This window comes from Diadema setosum, chromosome 5 (assembly GCF_964275005.1).
Source record: "Diadema setosum chromosome 5, eeDiaSeto1, whole genome shotgun sequence".
In the NCBI taxonomy this organism is placed as follows: Eukaryota; Metazoa; Echinodermata; class Echinoidea; order Diadematoida; family Diadematidae; genus Diadema; species Diadema setosum.
Genome location: NC_092689.1, coordinates 19375357 through 19396716, shown reverse-complemented (window position 1 = coordinate 19396716; position 21360 = coordinate 19375357). Strand labels below are relative to the sequence as shown.

Sequence of the window (21360 nt, the reverse complement as noted above, 5' to 3'; positions counted from 1 at the left end):
ACAGTCCCTATTTCGTCGTCGAAATTCGATGTCGAATTTCCTTTTCATTTCGAGTGACGGGACGCTTCCCCTACACAAATCGATAAGTGTGGGGCAAACGTTTGCATTCTACAATGATTATTGACGGATTATTTGCTCAGCACAGTTCGATGACTTGCTAAAATATGACGTGAGGAAATGGGGGAAAGTTTGATAGACTTTTTTTTTCATTTTCACTTCATTTTCGGAGCAGATTTATAATTTGGAGTTCAGCTTGTCGCTGAAAATGCGTCTACGAATAACGATAGGCACCCTAAATCATGGCAGGTCATTTTATATGTTCACCGTCATGCAGAATGGAAATCTTGTTGATAGCCAATGCCCACAGGGGGCTGTTAATTCATCTAATTGTCGTGATTTAAGGGTCGTAAATCTTGTGAAGTTGTATTCCTATTACTTCGGCAAATTTACTATACATGCTTTCAATCAGATTTGAGAATTTTACTTTTTTTCGTTCAGTATGCCTTTGCTTAAATCTGACTTTATCTCTTTCTTTTGCTCATTGCAAATCAATCTTGTCCAACATTGCTGTCATTCAAAAGAGGGCGAAACCTGAAGCAGGGAAAACGCTACGAAAAAGTGAGGAAGTTGCAAACGTCTGAAACTTTATGATGAAATTATCCTTACAACACACGTCTGAAACGATTATCTTATTAATCTCAAAGGCTGCATGCCACTTAGCAAGTCGACGTTGTCCTTTTCGCCAATTTTCCCCACATTTTAAAGAGATTCAGTTATTGCCTGACCTACTTCTATTTATGTTGAATGTAGAATGACAGATAATATGTTAAGATCATGCTTTTGTCGACGTTGGTCCTACGATTATGTGAGTGCATCGAAATAATTTGTGGAAATGGCCGATTTTATCTCTGGCTTTTCTGCTTTATTAGTATCAGTAATCTGCATGTTTAGAATCAGCTCGACATTACCTGAATGCACTCTTCATGGCTTTTAACCACAACCTGTCAGATGATGCACTATACGTAGTATATGCATTGCAAATGCAAAGGATCAATAACAAGATTTACGATTTGTTTTTCGTTGTTTTTTTTTCACAAATGGCTTTACAGATATGTTTTCAGTTCATTGAAACAGACACTTCTCTACTGATGGTAGAATTGTAGAGATTTGACAGACAAGCCATTAGGATCATCGCAGACATATCATAAGATGCAATGTCAAAATGGTAATGCTTGACACTCACAAAACATACGACTTTCTGTTCTAAACTCACCTCAAGTAGGCCTCCTTGCATTCGGCCGCCATCTCCTCAGCAACTAGCCCAGCGTAGGTTGTCGAGGACTCCTCGCAAGTTGTTGTCAAAATCGACCCGATGAGGGTGCTACTCGCCTTCCCAGCTGTGCAACAAGCTAGTCTGACCAGCTGACCTACACAATTCAGAAGAAGTACCGTCACAAACGTGGCTTGCGACAATAGCGGTAACGTTTATACACAAGCAGAATTGATACTGCATTGTCTCCCTTTTGTTTTGTTTTGTTTTTTTTATTTGAAGCAGGTCTTAGGCCCCATCAACAGAAACCTAGCGTTCAAACACAACTTTAATGATTACTTTTACACGCAAGTTTGAGTTTAAACGCAAGTCGTGTTTCTAGCAGCTGAGTCATGATCTTCTCTTTGGTATTATGTCACAAATTATCTTACAGGTAGCCCTGTAGCAAATTACCACATCATACATCAAATTAAGGATTTACAGGCACTGCGTCTATTACTATATTCCTTGATAACAATAAAAACGTTTGCCTTTCGGTTTGGAATTATCAGTGATAATATTGTGGGACTACTCAGTGATGACTTGAATAGTGCACATTTCATTACACTAAAGGGTCCATCGGCCTCAAGAATGTTTTTTATGGTGCCTACCGTGTGTACAGTTAGGTGAATTCAGAGACCAACTGAATTTGTTTATGCAAGGGAGAAATCTACTTGGTAGGGGTCCGTTTCATGAGAGTCTTGTGAGAGACTTTTTGCTCATAAGGCACACTTATGAGAGACTTCATGAAATGGATTTTATGAAGTCTCTCAAAGCTACATAATGAGCGACTTTGGCCATTCCGAGATTTATGTAAAGATCTTTATGTGACGACTTAATGGAACGGACACTATCAGGGTATCATCTCACCTCGAACGTCGGTAGATGCCTCGACCTCGGCCTCCGGTGCATCCGTGGGTTCAACGGGCTCCTCGTCGACGCCCTGGTCTGTTTCCTCATCGTCGATCGCGGCCATAAACCTGATGATAGAAAGAAATAACATTAAGATTAATTCAGAATGTAGCTTAATTGCTGTATATTTTGAACCGTTCTTAAACTTTCTTGATATCTTTATGCATTTAATGCGGCTTGGTGATAGCATTGTGATTGAGATAATGAGTCTTATCATGCAACATCAAAACTCATACTCGAATAAATATGGCTTTCTATAGCGCAGCCGGTAGAGCACCGGGTTAGCAATCCAGACGTCTCGGGTTCGAATCCCGATGGAATCCCATTTTCTTTGCTCATTTTTCCACTAATAAATTATATTAATTTCTGGTCACTTTTCTTCTATTTGCGTTTGTTACATACTCAAAAAGCTGCATCACTTCGTTGATCGCTCGCATTTATCCCCAAGTTGAATTATCCTTCGGGTTTATGCCAGGTTCAAGTGTGTACGTGTGTGTCACAAACAAACACACTTCTATAGCTTCTGACCATTCGAGCATTTAGAATTTAGGGTTTCTGGGACGAACACTGAACTAGGGCTTTCTATAGCTCAGTCGGTAGAGCAACGGGCCAACCCGGAGGTCTCGGGTTCGAATCCCGATGGAATCCCATTTTCTATGCTCATTTTTCCACTAATAAATCATATTCATTTCTGGTCAGTTTTCTTCTGTTTGCGTTTGTTACTACAGATTACATAAGAATCAATACTAGAGTGGACGTAACGATTCCTTGCCAGTGTACAAGGTGTACAAACGTTGGGTGGTGCCTCTAAACAGAGAATAAAGTTGATTAACGTTCATGAAACTCACTTGCCGACGGCCTTGCTGAACCATCCGAACCAACCAAACGACTGCGTGGTACCATTGGTCTCGTGTTCTTCCTGCAGGGAGAAGACAACGATAACACTTGTAATTGTTGCAATCACGGTAATTTCTCTTTATTTTTATCATTCTTCTATCTAGGAGTAGAATAATCATTGCAAAATCTTTAATGTTAACTACTTGACTTGATTTGATTTGAATTTATTTTCTACTTTGTGTTCACAAAAACAAAGAAACAAACATAACTGAGTTACAAGGATATTACTCTGTAATACTATTTTGTTGGGGTTTTTTGACGCACAAAAGTAATCTAAACGTATATTCTAATATCATATACATCTGCATTAAATGATAAATACGTAGTAATCATTTGAACCAAAGTAGGGGGGGGGGCGCTGAATCAAAAGCACGGCTTGTATTACTTAGGCCCTCAAAAATTGAATCACATCATAATAACACAATTCAACACAAAACAGAGTATGATAAAAAAAAATGGCATCTAAACTAAAACTGAAGCTCCGGATTATGAGAAAGAGAAGGGAAGAGAGGAAATAGTTCTCACACCTTGTTGTCTTTCTTTTTAAATTATGCTTCACATGGAGAATCTGATATAAGGTCAATTTTGCAGAAGCACTGAGCAAAACACATGCCGTAAAGAGCCTGCAATCGATCTAAGATTAGAACTTAGAAATAGATTACGTATCAACAGTGGTTATTTCCATTCACAGATACCTGGCCATCTAGTAATGGAGTTGAGAAGAAATCGTCAAAGCATGAATATCGCTCTTCGTCGGCTTGGCCGCAGCACTGGAGAAACTGTCTTTTCTTCCTCCTTGCGTTTTCCTTTTGTGGGCCTTGACTAGTCAATACAAGAAATGAAATCAAAGTATGTATGCATTTAAGTGGTGTTCCATCGTGTATGTTCAGGTTAACTTCGATAATTTAACTAAACAAATGAAAAAGATGAAAGCGTCACCAAAATCTGTGATGAAATAATGAAATTACCTGTTATTCTTTTCGCGAAACAGCTAAACTGGTCATAGTTACTGTTAGCTTCATAAAATTGACAGATGGGAGCGACACTCAGAGAAACGAACGCAATAATCAAAAGCGAGGTTTGGTTACACAAAATAAATTACCATTATTTTCAGAAGCACCACTATAAATATATATAAATATATGAATTTCTATTTCATCGAGTGTAAGAATGAGTTGCTTTCAGTTGCCGAGGTACATGACTGTGATATGTGTGATTAAAGCTACTTTGCTGCAAAGTTTTTAAGTAAGATTATGCATCGACATGTATTGTCTTAGATAATCCCTTGCGATCATAATCATAAACTATAGTACTTTGTGACCTATATTGTCCAGAGAAAATGGGGAAACCTACCTGGAGGATGTTTGTACATCACAGATGCCGTCAATAAGAGTCTCTTTGATGGCAGTGACGCAATCAACCCTTCCCTCTGTTTCGTTGAGGGCGCAGCATTTCGTCATTTCAGGGATAAGGTTTTCATAGTTCCCCGAAGTCCCATTACGACGCTTATATTTCGATGTCTTTCCCTTCGAGTCCATGCCGTAGTTTGCAAGCGACGTGATTACGTTAATCATTTCCGGAAGTCCATCGGCCTCAGTCAGATGTGTGCATGTTTTGCTGAATACGTCATCATTTATCAAGGCTTTCAAAATATACATCAGAAAATTACTTTCATTTTGACGTTTCTTCCCCCGATTTCCTCTGTGACCTCGTTCATGATTTTTTGTTTTCCTCGATGGAGAATGCACATTAGGTCTGGTAGACAGTTCCTGGTCATCATCTTCGTCGAGCCCTTCAATGAGCTTAGCTGCTGCCCATATGTCTCTCTTTCGCCTACGATCATCTTCCTCTTCCTCCTCCTCTTCTTCCTCGTTACCCCACCAATTAAAGAAAGGAAATCCTCCACTTTGCGATTCACTTTCGGATCCTTGGCTTTGTCCCTGAGGTATCTGACCATTGCTGCTTTCACTCTCAGATTCTTCTTCCTCTGTGTCTGGACTTTCAGAATCACTTCCTTCACTCTCTGATTCTAATTCCTCCTCCTCCCCAGCCATGTCTTGGCTTTCAGACTCACTCTCCATCTGTCCTTGAGGGCCATTTCCTCCTAACCCTTCGCTCTCGGATTCTTCTTCCTCCTCCTCCCAATCCATGTCTTGGCCTTCAGACTCACTTTCCATCTGTCCTTGAGGATCATTTCTTCCTAACCCTTCGCTCTCGGATTCTTCTTCCTCCTCTCCATCCATGTCTTGGCCTTCAGATTCATTTTCAATTAGTCCTTGAGGTCCTCCTAACCCTTCGCTCTCGGATTCTTCTTCCTCCTCCTCCCCATCCATGTCTTGGCCTTCAGACTCACTTTCAATTTGTCCTTGAGGATCATTTCCTCCTAACCCTTCGCTCTCGGATTCTTCTTCTTCCTCCTCCCCATCCATGTCTTGACCTTCCGACTCACTTTCCATCTGTCCTTGAGGATCATTTCCACCTAACCCTTCGCTCTCGGATTCTTCTTCTTCCTCCTCTCCATCCATGTCTTGGCCTTCGGACTCACTTTCAATTAGTCCTTGAGGGTCATTTCCTCCTAACCCTTCGCTCTCGGATTCTTCTTCCTCCTCCTCCCCATCCATATCTTGGCCTTCAGACTCACTTTCCATCTGTCCTTGAGGGCCATTTCCCCCTAACCCTTCGCTCTCTGATTCTTCTTCCTCCTCCTCCTCCCCATCCATGTCTTGGCCTTCAGACTCACTTTCCATCTGTCCTTGAGGGTCATTTCCTCCTAACCCATCGCTCTCGGATTCTTCTTCCTCCTCCTCCTCCCCATCCATGTCTTGGCCTTCAGACTCACTTTCCATCTGTCCCTGAGGGTCATTTCCTCCTAACCCATCGCTCTCGGATTCTTCTTCCTCCTCCTCTTCCCCATCCACGTCTTGGCCTTCAGACTCACTTTCCATTTGTCCTTGAGGACCATTTCCTTCCAACCCTTCGCTCTCTGATTCTTCTTCCTCCCCATCTATATCTTGGCCTTCAGATCCACTTTCCATTTGCTCGTTGGGTTCCTGATTAATTGACCCATCAACATCTTCTGTAGTTAGTCCTTGATTGTTTTTCGTGATATCTACTAATCCAGCCGGTCCTCCCCCTTCGGATTCGATTTCTTCTTCTTCTTCTTCTTCTTCCATATCTTGATCCACATCTTCTGATTCGCTTTCTTCTAGCTCCTCTGGCTCTCCATTTTCTGAATCTTCACTTTCATTGTCACTCTCTGATCCCTCACTGTTGTATGGATTTTCTGAGCTGTCTTGCTGAGATCCTTCACTAGCAGCCGAAGAGTCTGTTTGTGAACTTGGGGCGCTGGGGCTGTAATGATTTTGGAAACAATACTCCTGCTCAGAACCTGACATCGAGCAACATCTCCTAAAACGTTCTTCATCACTTTCTTCCTCCCCGGTCTGCGAATCTGTTTCTGATACGGTCTGCTCTTGCACTCCAGTATCTGCTCGCAACGGTGCAGGTGCCAGGAACATATTGGCACTTTGGCTGGTTGTAGATGTGGATTCAAGAGTAGATTGCAGCTGAGATTGCGATTCGGATTCAGATTCAGATGGTGTTGGTAAATCAGGTAAAGATAAGCATGTTTCCCTAAGCTCACTAAGCCACAGATTTGTCATGCATGTCTGTCTTTCGGCTTCGTTTTCCAAATCACAACAGGCCAACAACCCATCTATCCCATAGATGTTCCCTGTAGCTTGCTTCACCTTGAGTTCGGTTGGTCGTTTGACTGATCGTCTTCGCCTCCGACGGTCATCGTCATCGTCATCCTCCTCCTCCTCCTCCTCTTCTTCCTCTTCTGCTTCTTGCCCCTGACTATTTTGTAGCTCTGCCGCATCTTCTTCAGCATCTGTGATCTCCTCGTCAAGCTCATCCTGTATATCCTGTAATGCAGATTCTATAAGGACTGGTTGATCCAATTCCACGTCTAATCCATCTTCAAGATTGTCATAGAAATATTGAAAATCATACGCGGCTGTGCACACAGAGGACTGATGGTCATAAGCAAATCTTGACTGCGCGGGCATGACCTGAAAGAACTCAGCAAACGGCCTTGCGTCCAATTCGGGAACACGCAGTGTTAGTACAGCGTAGCTTGCATCCTTAATACAATCATACCGCATCTCGCCACTCAATCGGCAACAGGGATGTGTCGAGTCAAGAACAGGACCATTGTATTCAGGGCTAATGAATTCACCGTAAAATCCAACCGGGAAATAGATTCTTTGTCTTGGTCCGTCGCATGATTTGTCGGCCATCTTCTTTCCCTCTGCGAGGATGCACGTGTATCGGCGATAGTTTCTGTAGCGACAGCATTTTTTGACGGGCCATCTTCCCCTAAGTTCAAACCTTGTTGCGGTCTCAAGGTCTTCGCAAACTCTGTCTAGGCGATTTAACTCAGCTACTCCCAGGAGCTCTGTTCGGAGGTTGTCCATCTCGGACACTATGGGAGGACTGTATGCCAGCATAGCTACATGTCTCTCAATTCGAGAAAAGCATGCGGCCCTGATGTCAGCATTTGGTCTCACACAGCACCTGTGAGTGCTGTCAACTTGATCCTCGGTTGCCAAGATGGTCGTGAATATGGCAATCTGATCGTCATTCCTATCTTTACATAAAGAGGTAAAATGACTTCTTCTTAGACCAGCCAAACAGTTCCGTTGATCCTCGGGGTCTAATCCGCAGCAAGACACCAGTCGCACATCTGCAATAGCAAGGTTGTCGTTAACCATAGCGCAAATGGCCTCATTCTGTCTGCTCTCTTCCCTCATCCACTTCTGTCCTGTCCTATCAGAAGTACTGTCCCGTTCCACTTGCTGTGTGGCATCGCCATCGTTAGACTCGGTCCTCATGGCTTGAAGACCTTTGATGCATCGTCGGCGCTCTTCGCCTTCAACCAAGCAGCATTCGTGTTCGGGATTAAGCTCTATTCTCAGGATACTGTATTCCATTGCCGCATTAACAGAGTGCGCAATTTCTTGGGACCGGCCATTGCATTGCCTTGAAACGTATTTTGCTTTCATGTCGTCGAAACACTTCTTCTTCATGAGAACCTTGTTTTTTCGGCAACACGATCTGACTTCGGTATCATTCGACTGACTACACAATCTGTCCATTCTTGTGGGTCGACCGATAAGTGAAAATCTTCGCTCGCTCATGTTTGATGGACGGGTCACGTTCCCGTCATTGGGGTCGATTCTTTTCTGTGGCTGTCTCCGCTCAAAACATTTGTACCTATTTACGTTGTTCTGGCCACAACATGGATGCACGTTTCCTCTTTGTGCCCTACCACGCCCACGTGCCGTTCTTGCGCAGAGACGATCAAAGCTGTCCTCTTGGGTCTCCTTGAAGCACATCAGAGCCTCGTCAATCCTCTCCACCTCGCAGCATGTCTCGTAGTTTCGGTTCCTTGCAGAGGGGAGCGTGCTGCGCTCGACAAAGTTGCAGATGCGTTCCAGCCGAGTCTCGAGAAGGGCTCTCATCCTCTGTCGCAGCCGTTCCTCTCTTCGTTTCTGCGGCATGTTGAAATTGCGTCTTTCGAAGCACGAGTAGCGATCCTCTCCCTCTCGGTGGCAGCATGTTTTGCCCTGCCTCCCGTCTGTCATATTTCTCTCGGTCATCTTTATGGCACATATTTCGTTGTAGTGCGCCATCTTTTCTTCCGTTATGCACGTCAGGCGCTCCACGTCCCCTGCTATCTCGCAGCATCGACGGACAGTTACGGCGGAGGCTAGAAGAGGATGCTCATCGAAGAAATTGCCCACCATTCTGCTGCAGAACTTTCCTAGACGATGGAGATCATCTTCTGCGCTAGGAATTTTCTGTGTGAGGCAAATTCGCCGCTGATGAACTGAAAGGAGAATATAACAAAGGCAAGAATAAACACTTAAGCATCATCATCAGAGAATTTCCCAATAGAAAAGAGCTACATCTTTTTATCATAAAACCGTTGACGCTGTTACTTAACAATGTATCTCAACTATTTAGATAGCTAATACTTTTCTTCAGCTGCAAGCTTATTCTACAGTATGTTATTTAGACAAATGATAAAAACCATCGATCCACCAACTTATATTCATAAAATCACTCACATATCCATTTTTGATAGCGTATAAAGATTTGTTATATCAAACTTCTAGTATTCAATAATTCAAGAAATGGATTATGAAGATCAGATGGCACTATACTCACAGTAAGCTATATCTTCAACACTATGCAGCTATGACTAGATGGACAATAGAGAAAATGACAATCTAACTTATGTAAGGGAGAAGAGGTGCTGTTGTATTTTGAATTATATTGGTAATCAGCACTCTTGAGTCTGAAAAGAGGGTATTTTGACTGACATAATTTATTCAAAGATGGGGTATGTCTGATGTGCGCGAATGTTAGTGGTATTGCACAATAATATATATATATATATATATATATATATATATATATATATTTCTTTTAACAGAAACACATGTGTTACATGGCTATATTAATTTCTAATTCACAGAATAACTACCGATTATTCTTCAATATGACAAATTAAACAGCTGATATTTATTTTTTTTTTTTTGAGAACATATGAAATATCAAGGACGATCCTTTCCACAAAGCTGCTAGTACTCCTGACGGGGAGATGGGGATGCACATATTGCTACTATACTTCATCCAAGTCAATTTGCTCACGTCTATATTAGTGTACGGGAGAAGATTTTCTTTTAACAGATCCGATTTCCTAGATGGGCACCGGACTGTTGACATTTAAGAAATTGCTGAAACATAACCAAAATGTTCAAGATACAGCGAGTCTTTTACCTGTACATCTGTTAAAAATCTTACATGAAAACTGCCTCCTTGCCAAAATACAAATATTTGTTGTCAAATTATCACAGTGTGTCATCTTAACTTTTCAGTCACTTTAAGACAATGATGCTTAAATTTGATTTACCAGCTAGTTCGCAGCACTCCTGAACGATGGCCGCATTTTTGGGCCCTCTCTGCTGCCCTTCCTCACAAAAGCGCTCAATTGTCTCGTAGATTTCACCATTGTGGAGCGGCTCTTCCGTCGCGTCTTGCTCCTCCTCTTCAGCAGCGGGCTCCCTTGAATCTTCAGTCACTGAGGAGCAATAATGGAATTGTTTGAATAATAATAAATGTTTGCTGGCCCCCTGATTGCGTACAAACACCTTTTCTCTTTGAATAGCAAAAAGATCTTATTTCTTCGCAGGAGACAATAATTGTGAAATGTCATGGTTAGAAGTCTAGATATCATTGTCAATACAGTATTTTCTGCGAATAGTACAGGTATGCAAGTTTTTGACCATGAATCTATTCATGAGTGATTGGAAAGAATGAAAAGTTTTGTTTCACTATTTTCCCGATTAAAATCGACACTGCAAAACTCCTAGTATCTAAAAATTAGACATTGTTATGAGAATCATGCTAGTGCTGTCCTAACAATCATGACGATAGTGTTCGTCCCATTTGATCTGACGAGAGAGACTCTGGTTCACCTTTTCACTTTGACTTGTAAGCAAGTCAACAGAATTAAAAAAAAAATGTGAGTTATTCCTAAAGTACGAATGCATATCACTATGAAGAATGATCATCTATTCGCAGGACCTAAATGTAAGCAAATCAATAAATGTGACGCATTCCTAAGTTTGAATGTATTATTATCACTAAAAGAAGAGTAATCATCTATATACCTGCCATGCAGACTTGCTTCGTCATGAACCCTCTCCCTTTCTCTGACTCAGAAAAGGTGTGTCCATTAGTTTTGACCGTGGCCCTGCAATGAAGAACACCAACAAAAAGGCAATAATCAAACTATTTGTATTTATTCGTTTACTCATTCATTTTATTTTTACGAACGACCTTACCAACTATAAAGTAACTAGCACTGGGGTGACATACGTAGTTAGATGAGGAAGTAAAGAAGCAATCAGGTTAACTATCATACTAACCAGGTAACTAAGTAGTATTACATGCAATGCGTTACCCTCAAAAGAAAGAACATCCAATAAAAACAAGAGGCCGGTTGCAAGAGTGAGTCTAAAGATCAAGTTGTGCTGCTGTTTCTTCGGTAATAGCGACCTCTGCTGTTGTGAGAGATTAATGAATATTTCTGCACGCTGGAATTCCGATGTCTCCGTTGAACATTATTATCTTGTTTCCTTCACTTCTCGATTCATTACCACATTATACCGTGCCACACCCTACCTCATTACGAGTCGCCACACAAGATCATGCATGCATGCTGTTGAATAATAAGTATAAGCCCTGCAGCGAAAATAGCTTTTGGCACAGTAATGTCCTCGAACTGTTTGCTTGGTAATATTGCAGTTTAACAATTTAAGAGTCATTATAAATTTAGACTGTGGGTTTTTGTTGCTGTTAATGATTACTGTACAGAAGTAACGAACTTGTTCAACACAGGATGAAAGAAAAAACAGAGACAAAGACTAGTAAGCGAAAAAGCTCTGGAAAAACCTTTTGCTAAACATGCCATGACTGATGACTTCATTCTTCCTTTTAAAACTCGGCTATGAAAATGAACTCGAGTGTCTCAGTGCTGCTAAGAGATACAATGAACTTGCAATACCCCCACCCTTTCATAATATTTTGTAATTAGCAATCCTCTCCCGAAGGAATACTCTTCCAGACACTCATTTCGTGATTGCTTTCTTCTAGCCAACCTTCCACAAGCATACTTGATTACGTAATCATCCAAGTCTATCTAACAAACAACTTTCTTTGTTCTTACCAGTCAATTTGTGAAACAACGGATGACATTCAGAGGGGTTGTCACAATACATTATGTATTAGCCGTATGGTATTATGTACGTTGCCCTCAAAAGAGTGGACCCATGTATACCATATAGAACGAACTCATACTGGATTCCAATATGTTTATGTGCCAATGAGTCAAATGTGCAAAAATTTTACACACAAACCTATGGGCAGGTATTATGATGTGGCAAGCAGAGGGTTAATAATCACAAGAAACGTTTTGAAATGTTATCAAACGAACTTGTGCTATGCTGTGTTTCAGGGTTATAAACTTGACTGAGGGTTATAAACTTGACTACCCGGGCTTGCCCAGGCAAACTTCCAATGGACAGCACACAATAGATTAGTGTACTGACCCTCTAAGAATCTGTTAGCTCAACGTTTTCCTACTTATGGTCGGTAGACATGTGACCTGTTAAAGCATGCTTTGTTCTTGCCAACACGGCCATTATGCCTTTTATCTACTGTGACTAACCATTCTTCACAGATAATGCCGAGCAAGTTTCGTTTTATTTTGAGCAAGGATGTATTCACATTAAAAAGGAATGGCCATGTACATTATCACAATCCAGGCGAAAAAAAGACCTCTAAAATGTGGGAAGGCGATAAAATAGGCATGACTATGACTGAGTGGTATATGCCATACACAATAATATCATACGGCATGGGAGTATCAAATAATAGATGACATAAATTCTAAAACCATTCTATATGTGTTATATTTGCCTTTCGACAAGGCTACATATCATGATATTCATGTGATTTTTTTTTTTTGCTTTGTTTGTTTTTTTTTTGTTTTTTTGTTTTTTGTTTGTTTGTTTTTTTTTCTTTGCTTTGCCCACGATATGCAGAATTTACACTAATCTCTTTGTGTATATTTCGGTAAATACTGTTATACGCGTGTTGTGTTTGTTTCGTTTATTATCATCACTAAAGGGGAACAGAAGTATGGTTTGATCTTCTTTTTTTCTGATGTTGGTAAATCTTTCATAGCATAACAGCGACTCCGTATTCTGTTTAGTGTTGTGTCACCATGTCGTTTGTTGGTAGCCCTAATTGCCTAAATTGTCGGAACTGTGAGCCGAGGGTTCATGAAGTGATTGGTGAGAATTGAAGCCTTTTCTGCTGAGATTCTGAATTCCTCATGATCTCTGCACAGAAATCCTCAGGTCCCTATACATGAGAGGTTCAAAGACTAAAATTTATAGTTTGCTAATTACCTGAACGTCACGCAGCCGCACTGCGGTGCTACCCAGCCGAGTGTGACCTTCTGCATATCGGTGGGGGCGCTGTGTTTGACCATATGCGGACATGTTCGGTTCGTCTTGGCCACGCCGTATCTGTCAATGAGCTCGCCATGCTCACAATGGCTGTCGGTGTTCTCTGCCGTGACTACAAACTCCTGGAATGGCTTCCCGTTACCCTTTGTGATGACTGATAGAAAACAGCAGTACAGCAATCAATGAAAATAAAAAAAAAAGTACAGAGGCAAATTCATGTCACGACGAAACACATTCTCTTTCAAATGTAATACAGTCTAATGGAAGGGGGTGTGGTAAACCAGTGCAAGAAAGACACAGTAAATCCCAGAATATCTGAAACAGGGCGAAAGAAAAAATGAATTGATGAAGATGAGGAAAGAATGAAAAGGATATGATAAGAAGAAGATGAAAGGAGAGGTAAAAAGGGAGATATCATCACCACCCTCCAGTGAGTGATTGATACCTGCACTTGAAAACAAAAAGAGATGATAACGAAGACTATACGAGCGAATACTACACATTTCTAATATGATTGATGTCATGCTATTCTTCATTATATTCTTACTAAATTAATTAAACAATAGGCCAATGACGAGTTCACAGAGGTATGTAACATAAGTGACATGCTGTTTGGGGATGATAACCCTTTTTCTAAACTATGTAGATCACTAAGGCAAAACTATAGTACATGATTGCGTATAATCATTTTGGAAGTCGAGTTTTACTCTTTTTTTTTCTGTCAAAAATCAAGAACGCGCTGTTGAATTGTAATCATTAGTATCAAGATAACCAGAACTTACGAGGAGATGTTGACTTATGTTTTTTTTTTTATTATCGCATTCAAATTGATAAAAGACGTGATCATGAAGATTTTAGAAATTATTACGATTGTAGAACATAAATTGGTCTAGCCGACAGTTCAATCAGTCACCAGTGAGGTTAGTCAAATTACGCCCTCTGTCGTCAGAACAATGCAAAAGCAATAATTATACCCATCAGATTTTGCGTGTGTTGCCAGTGTTTGGTAGACCGTGACGCTATAAAGGTGCATTAGAACGGCGAGGCAAGAGATAGGACTTTGTTATATACCTATTGTAGTCCCTCTTTATCTCAAAGTTGTTGTGTCAGTCTATAGAAACGACTTAACTGTGAAAGAACGAGGACTCTTTGTTTCCCTTCAGAGATAGCCGACATGTTGTGTTATTTCCAATGATGAGTTGAGTAACAAGGGTAGAATGCTACTTTTCTTCCGGCAGAGGTCGATAAACTCTTTGCTTTCAAGATCGCGAATAAAACCAAGAACAGTGTTCTAAGATTGCTCTTGCATTGTCTTACGCAATCTGTTAGTCAACCCACATAGCGTGCCTAAACAAGGAGTCTCTGAAATTGTTTAAACTGCATTTGATACTGTAGATGATAATGTTTGAATTTCTTTCTGTCTTTGAAATCAGAAGAATCGCGCATGTTGTTTTCTTTTCTTCGTTTTTACGGGTGATGTATCTGGTTTCCGTACTAAACATAGAGCAAGACAAGCAACTTCGTTTAAAATGAACGCTACACTCCTGCAGTCATAGTCTAAAATCGAATTTGCAGTGATGATTATAACAGCTAGGCTGTTATTCGCCATAAATTCGCCCTTTTTGAACTGTAAGAGAAATAAACAACAAAACCAATTAAAACATATGCAGGGTACAAGATCTGATTATTCTCAAGTGCGAATGAAACACTTAGGCCCGAATTCACGAAGGTGGTACAAATGAAACCATGGTTTAAACCATGGACAAAAACCATGGAGCGCCAAGTGTCGCATGGAATATTTCGTTACGAAATTGGTCATTTCGTCGATGAAATGATTATTTTGTAACGAAATGACACCATTTTGTAACTAAATGAACATTTCGTCCACGAAATGATAATTTTGTTAACGAAACGGTCATTTTGTTGACGAAATGACCAATTTCGTAACGAAATATTCCGTGCGACACTTGGCGCTCCATGGTTTTTGTCCATGGTTTAAACCATGGTTTCTTTTGTACCACCTTCGTGAATTCGGGCCATAGTGTGCATGATAATGATATTTGTGAGGTATTCACAAATTGACTTCGTGTCATTCGTTCTTTGCATTATTTCAGTTGCATGCCGCTCAAACACGCCCCATCCTTTCTTTAACGAGGGTAAACGTAATCAGCTTCCACGACCTTTGAAGTGTACACTGTATGGCAAGTAACCTTTACAGGGAATGTAAATTGCCATTGGCTGTTACCGTACCTAGTGACTTAGCAACTCCTCTCAGAATGCTAGATAATCTAATCATCATTGAGGGAACGAAAAAAAAAATAATTTTGATTAATGTTCCATCAAATTAGAGCTGTTTGCCATGGAGGGGGTTAATGTACCAGCCCAATACCACATACAGAATCCTCCTCCATTATTGTAATACAGCGAACTGCATACATATCACATTTAAAGGTTACGCGCATGCCAACTATTCGAGTTGGGGTCTTGCCGCCAAATTGCGATTAAGTTGTTAAAGTAAGGCTGCCCAGCAAGTTCGTGCCCACATATTTTTCTTTTTTTCATAAAGCTTATAACATATTTGTTTTGATACGATTGTGTATAGTCACATATCATTGGCTGTCAGGGACTTATCATAAAGAAGTGTCGTTGGGATTAAACACGGCAAATAACATATGAGAGCCTATACGAATGAGGAAAATAATGATCTCAGTACTGTTGTAGAATGCCAGAAAATCGAATGACGTGGGCACATTTTCCATTGCCCAAGGCGCATCACAATATCTCGTATATCAAAGCAAAGCATGATATAACGTGGCATAATGTAGTGCAGTATAGAGCGATTAAGTGAAATTTAATAAGGTATTGTACTGTATAATTGTACAAAAATTATTATATTTAAATTTTGATACGTATGTGTTCTTTTTATTTTTTATTTTTTGCCCCAAATCAACGCCAATGCCTTAACAAAAATAAAAAGAATGTTTATGCGTTTCAGGTTTGTACTTGGATAAACTTACAAATATAAACTTACAAATATAAAAGTATCTTATCATGTTTTTTTTAACATTCTGTTGGGAGAAAAAAGTGAAAAGAAAGTTTGAATTTGTTTGAATTTGAACCAATACAAATTATCGCAAAGGATCGTAAAGGGCATCGACGCGAAAGAATGTCAAAACATGAACAAAGGCCTATCGAGATCAGAATATATACTTGTGTTCAGGAGTATGGCACTATGATCAGACAAATAAACCACTAGACATGGAACTAAACTACTCAAACACCTACAGCAGGGCTCAGCATTAGCCGTGGCCCAGGGCCACTAAGAATTGATGTTGGGCCACAAAATTTCTGGAAAGCTTATCTTTTGGTGGCCCGGTCGGGAAACTGAGTTTCAAAATAGATTGTTATGTTCCCTTTCATTTCGGGCCAGTACACTTTATTTCCACCAAAATTTCAAATTAAAACATTTCAGTGGCCCGATGGGGTCAACTGAGAAAAAAAAATAGTAATGCTAGTGTCTAGCCCTGCTTACAGGCATATCGAGCAAACGTTAGAGATTACTTCTCATCAGTAATTCTGCATGTTAATTTGCGTTTTAGACGAAATAATGTTTTCATTTTTATAAATGTTATGTATTATTATTATTATTATTATTATTATTATTATTATTATTATTATTATTATTATTATTATTATTATTATCATCATCATCATTATTATTTGAAGAAAATGAACTCTAATCGATAACGAGTATTGTGTCAGTCTACATTTTCAATGAAGCGGGAAATCAGTATCATTACAATTTTCAGAATTCTTTACATTTTGTCTTCAGTATAGAGAAAGATACAGCACGAAAATGTGATATTTTGTTACGCACATTTGGCTTTCGAGAAGAAAACAAGAAGAAAGATTCCTGCTATACTGCAACATTCTCTGGTAGCCCTACCCAAAGTAAGATACCAGATCTGAAAAGCTTTGATAAGTTTTTAAATCTTTATGATGGATAAAAAACAACCATACTAATAATGGGATAGTTCGCGCCTAACGGAAATAGTCAGTAACACTTATTATTCATCATTCGTAAGATACCTTTAAGCGTGGAGCGCAGCTATGAACGTATGGTCATGAACTCTGTTGACAATTTTGAGTGAATGATGTTGTCATGACAACATCACCCTTCCTCACGGAGATGTAATAAGGTTCAGAACTTCCCCCCAGAAAGTGACATTAAACACTATTCATGATATGCAAAAGATAAGTCCTAGGGCGGCCTCCACGGTGAAGGTGAGAACGCTATGGGGTATACTCTTCCGATTTTCGACAGGCAAGCTGAATAAGCAAGCTTTTTGTCAAATCAATAAAAAAAAAATATATATATTTTTTTTTCGGTTAGGCGGTGAGAAAAAAAATGTTTTCTGAAGTTGCTTTCTATTTGGAGTACTAGTATCTAATGCCAACATGTTCACGTCGTATCTTCGGTGATTCGAGTACACACACACACACACACACACACACACACACACACACACACACACACACACACACACACACACAATGTCATCTTTCTTCAGGTTCTCAAGATTGCCCATGTATGTGCGCAGAATTTTTCGTGTCTTATACCTTTCTGTACGTACGATTGCTACCACTAATCGATCCACCTTCTCCTCCATAATATATCAGATTATGTCGTACTTTGATTAGTGGTGAACTTTGACTGTTGTTGGAACCACTGCCTGTGCTGGTTTACAGGTGAGAATAATTCAGATATTCAAAGGCCCCCACGTTAACTTATCGGGTGAGGTGGATGCTGCGATAAAAGTTAAAATGTGTAATGTAATCATCTGCCCCAGGGCACGGCAAGAACGAACAGACAGGGTGTACAGTCAAATGACACACACATGCACACACATACACTCACACACACGCACACACATCACACACACACACACACACACACACACACACACACACTTACTTCTTTGTTCTCTTTGCTCTCGTATCTTTCCAAGTTCAAAGAAAGCAATAATTTAGCACATAATAAGCAATGCAGATTCTCTTCTACACTTTTGAAATAGAATGTACAAATGTAAAAAAAAAGACAAAGAACAAAACAAAACAAAACATAAAGGCAGTAAGTGGATTGGGGAAAACTCTTTTAACTTACAATCCACTTATGTAAAATGAACTGCCCCGATGAATTTGCATTTGTTTAATCAACCAGGGAGGTGGTGTTTTTCCACCTCCCTGAATCAACTCTGTGCATTCCATGAAATGGTGGCGATGCGAGTTACATAGCACAGACACAGCCTGTTTTGTTTTTTTTTTTTTTTCACTTATGATCTTACTATCAGACCTACTCTGTAAAAGTGTAATTATATGATTCCTTCCGTATTCGTACTTCCCGCTTTGGTATATTGCCACATTTTTCTATTTCGTAAAAAAAAAAAAAAAAATCACTCTCTGCAATATTCGATCAGGAATGCAAACTCACCATCGTATTCGACCTCGGGAAGGAATCCGTCGTCGAGATCGCTCAGTACAAGCTCGAAGTGGTTGGCGGAGATCGCATTCTCGTCGATCGTACCGAGGGTCGGTGAGCCGAGCTGGGCATGGAGGCGTATGACATTACAGACCTTGTCTTCAAAAATGATGAAAGGATGACAAACAAAGCAAAACGATGATTATTTGACCACAGAAACAAGTTTGGTATAATCTGTTCATTCTACCAATATTGCAATAAGATCCTTACTTCCGCCAGGGAAGTTTCTTTTTTCCAATATTTATTTGTTTGTCTGTCTGCTAGGAATTTTAATCTAAAATGCATTTAATGGATCTTAATGAAATTTTCTAAAACTTATTAATGGATCTTAATTAAAATTTTGGGAGCGGTCCATTGTGGTAAAAGTAAAAATCAATCACATGTAGTTATTGGTAGTGATTGGGATCATAATCTAGATCCAGGATTTGTTTGTTGTTTTGTTTGTTGTTTGTTTTTTAAAGGATGTACAATTCTACGATGCACGCCAATCACCCAGTGTTCATGGTTGTGGTTTGCGCTTATCTCCTAAAGTGCTTCGTTTTCACTTGTTATGTCCCTATGGCGTCAAAGGTTGAAATGCAATAACTAATGCCTGCAGCATTGCCTAAATCAAAACGTTAAAAAAAATAATGATAATAATTCGTTTCGTAAAACGCGCTATACGAGTGACAATCTTCGTTTAGAGAACTGTCATGGAGGTTTCGAACCACAGTAGAGTTAGTAGAGATGAAGATGACAAGTCTATAGTGAACATGTTAGAACATTCTCTTCTATAGACCAATCTATCTGCTATACTCGTAGTTTTCTGATAATGCCTTGAACTTTGCACGCAAAAGGAGGACATATGAGGAATGATTCAGACTTTTCTTTTCATGCTACACCAAACAAGGATGATTTAAAACATAGATGAGAAATAACACGTTAATACCAACCTCTCATTGCACCTCTCTGGTATAGTCTTTGTTGGAAATCGATACAGAAATTTTGGCCAGAAGAGAAAGGCATTTATCGGTTTTTCTAACTGTAATTATTTTTTCTCTTCTAATTTTCCTCGTCTTTTTTTCTTCCTATTTCTCAGGAACATTCTATAAAAATATGTTGGACATCGTTGGTGTTGACCAACATTCTGTCTTCAATTTATTTTATTACGTCGGGTATAATATGTATGGTACTGTAATAAAACTACATGAGTTTTCCGCCATAGTAAGCCTTAGACATAGTATGTCACACATAAATAATGATAATGATAATAATAACAATAATAATAATAATAATAATAATAATAATAATAATAATAATAATAATAATAATAATAATAATAATAATAATGGTAATGATAATTATAAATATTTATATAGCGCTTAATACAAACATGTTTCGAAGCATAATGTTTTGAATACCAGGTATTCAAAGGTCCTTGTCTTCTTTGGGGGGTTTTTGACAATCATCATGACGCCATCATAATGTACTGGAAAATACTGACCTTCAGCTATAGGCATTTATGATTGCAGAAAGAGAATCTAATTTTAAGGATGGCTTCTTCGGAGAGAAATACGTCAGTAGCAGCGCCCAGAATGGAAACATTGCCTCCCAATCTAGCTATTCTTGGTCCTGAAGTCATACAATTAACGATAGGCCAACCTGGCGGATTTTGTTCAGAATATCTGCTGAATATCAAAGCTTAAGCCTGGGGCCCGTTTCATAAAACTTTCATCAGTGACAACTGCCACATTTCTATGACAAATTTGCTCTCAGCCAATCAGATGCAAGCATTTCAGTACCTTGTCACATCTATGACAACTTGTCACTGATGACAAGTTTTATGAAACAGGCCCCAGGACACTGCAAAATTGAGCTCATTAACGATAAAGATACACCAACCGTTTCAGGTTTCGACCGACGTAATTGTTGTCTATTTCAGACTAAAACAGCACAAAACAACATGACTTTTTTCACTGCTCATATATCAGTGTTGCAGATACAAGGTATTGAAGGAACTATTCCCAATATGTTTCCTTCTTTCCGTCCCCTTATGTCTGCCTCAAAAGTAATAGGACCATCAAACTAACTTACCCGTCGGTAGGCCCAACGCCACGCCTAACACGCTGAGCGTCAGCACTAGCAACTTCATCTTCCAATCGACCCAGACTGATTTCTGACCGAAATTTGACCGATAAACCCGTCTTTAAATCTATCGAGATACTCATGATGTCGTATATCTCACGGAAAGGAGTGAGGGAATCAGCAAAAAATCCGTACGTCAAACATCATAAACCCTGCAAAATGGGTGATTTCTTAGATGACGTAACCTGGGAGTATATCTTGATCCCCCTATTCAATGATCTAATGGCCACTCTATGGGAGGTAAATGTCGAGATAACATCTGACGCATCAAGTCTTATTGTTCATATGAGCTGTTGTCGAGCGCGATTAAATCTCAGCTTGAATCTTGAGTCTGGTAATCAGCAAAATTTGGTGATTAACCCATGAGCAGTCCTAACCCCATCTCTAATGTAAACATAAACAATTTAGTAAACACGAGGCTGCAATGACAAGTCAGAATTGGGAAGTAAACACACAGGGGTGATTAGAAAGAA

The 21360-nt window shown here is 39.7% G+C and overlaps 1 protein-coding gene across 1 annotated transcript; it reads right to left on the bottom strand.

Annotated features, from left to right (window-relative positions):
- Nucleotides 1-548: 548 nt before the first annotated feature.
- LOC140228773 (uncharacterized) lies at nt 549-20894 on the bottom strand. The gene is made up of 11 exons (XM_072309048.1): nt 20837-20894; nt 18716-18862; nt 13165-13378; nt 10861-10943; nt 10101-10268; nt 4472-9011; nt 3814-3940; nt 3070-3140; nt 2180-2289; nt 1274-1427; nt 549-567 (listed from the first exon to the last, which is right to left on the bottom strand). Exons 1-11 carry the CDS (start codon nt 20892-20894, stop codon nt 549-551), a joined length of 5691 nt encoding a protein of 1896 aa, XP_072165149.1.
- Nucleotides 20895-21360: the final 466 nt, after the last annotated feature.

What these genes read in the sequence shown, in the direction of transcription:
- LOC140228773 (XM_072309048.1), bottom strand. Translation starts at nt 20,894, where the DNA reads ATGAAGTTGCTAGTGCTGACGCTCAGCGTGTTAGGCGTGGCGTTGGGC. An exon ending in TGCGGCTGCGTGACGTTCAG is followed by an intron (nt 10,944 to 13,164) that starts GTAATTAGCAAA and finishes TCTTCATTGCAG; the next exon opens with GGCCACGGTCAAAACTAATG. An exon ending in CTCCATTACTAGATGGCCAG is followed by an intron (nt 3,141 to 3,813) that starts GTATCTGTGAAT and finishes TTCTCCCTGCAG; the next exon opens with GAAGAACACGAGACCAATGG.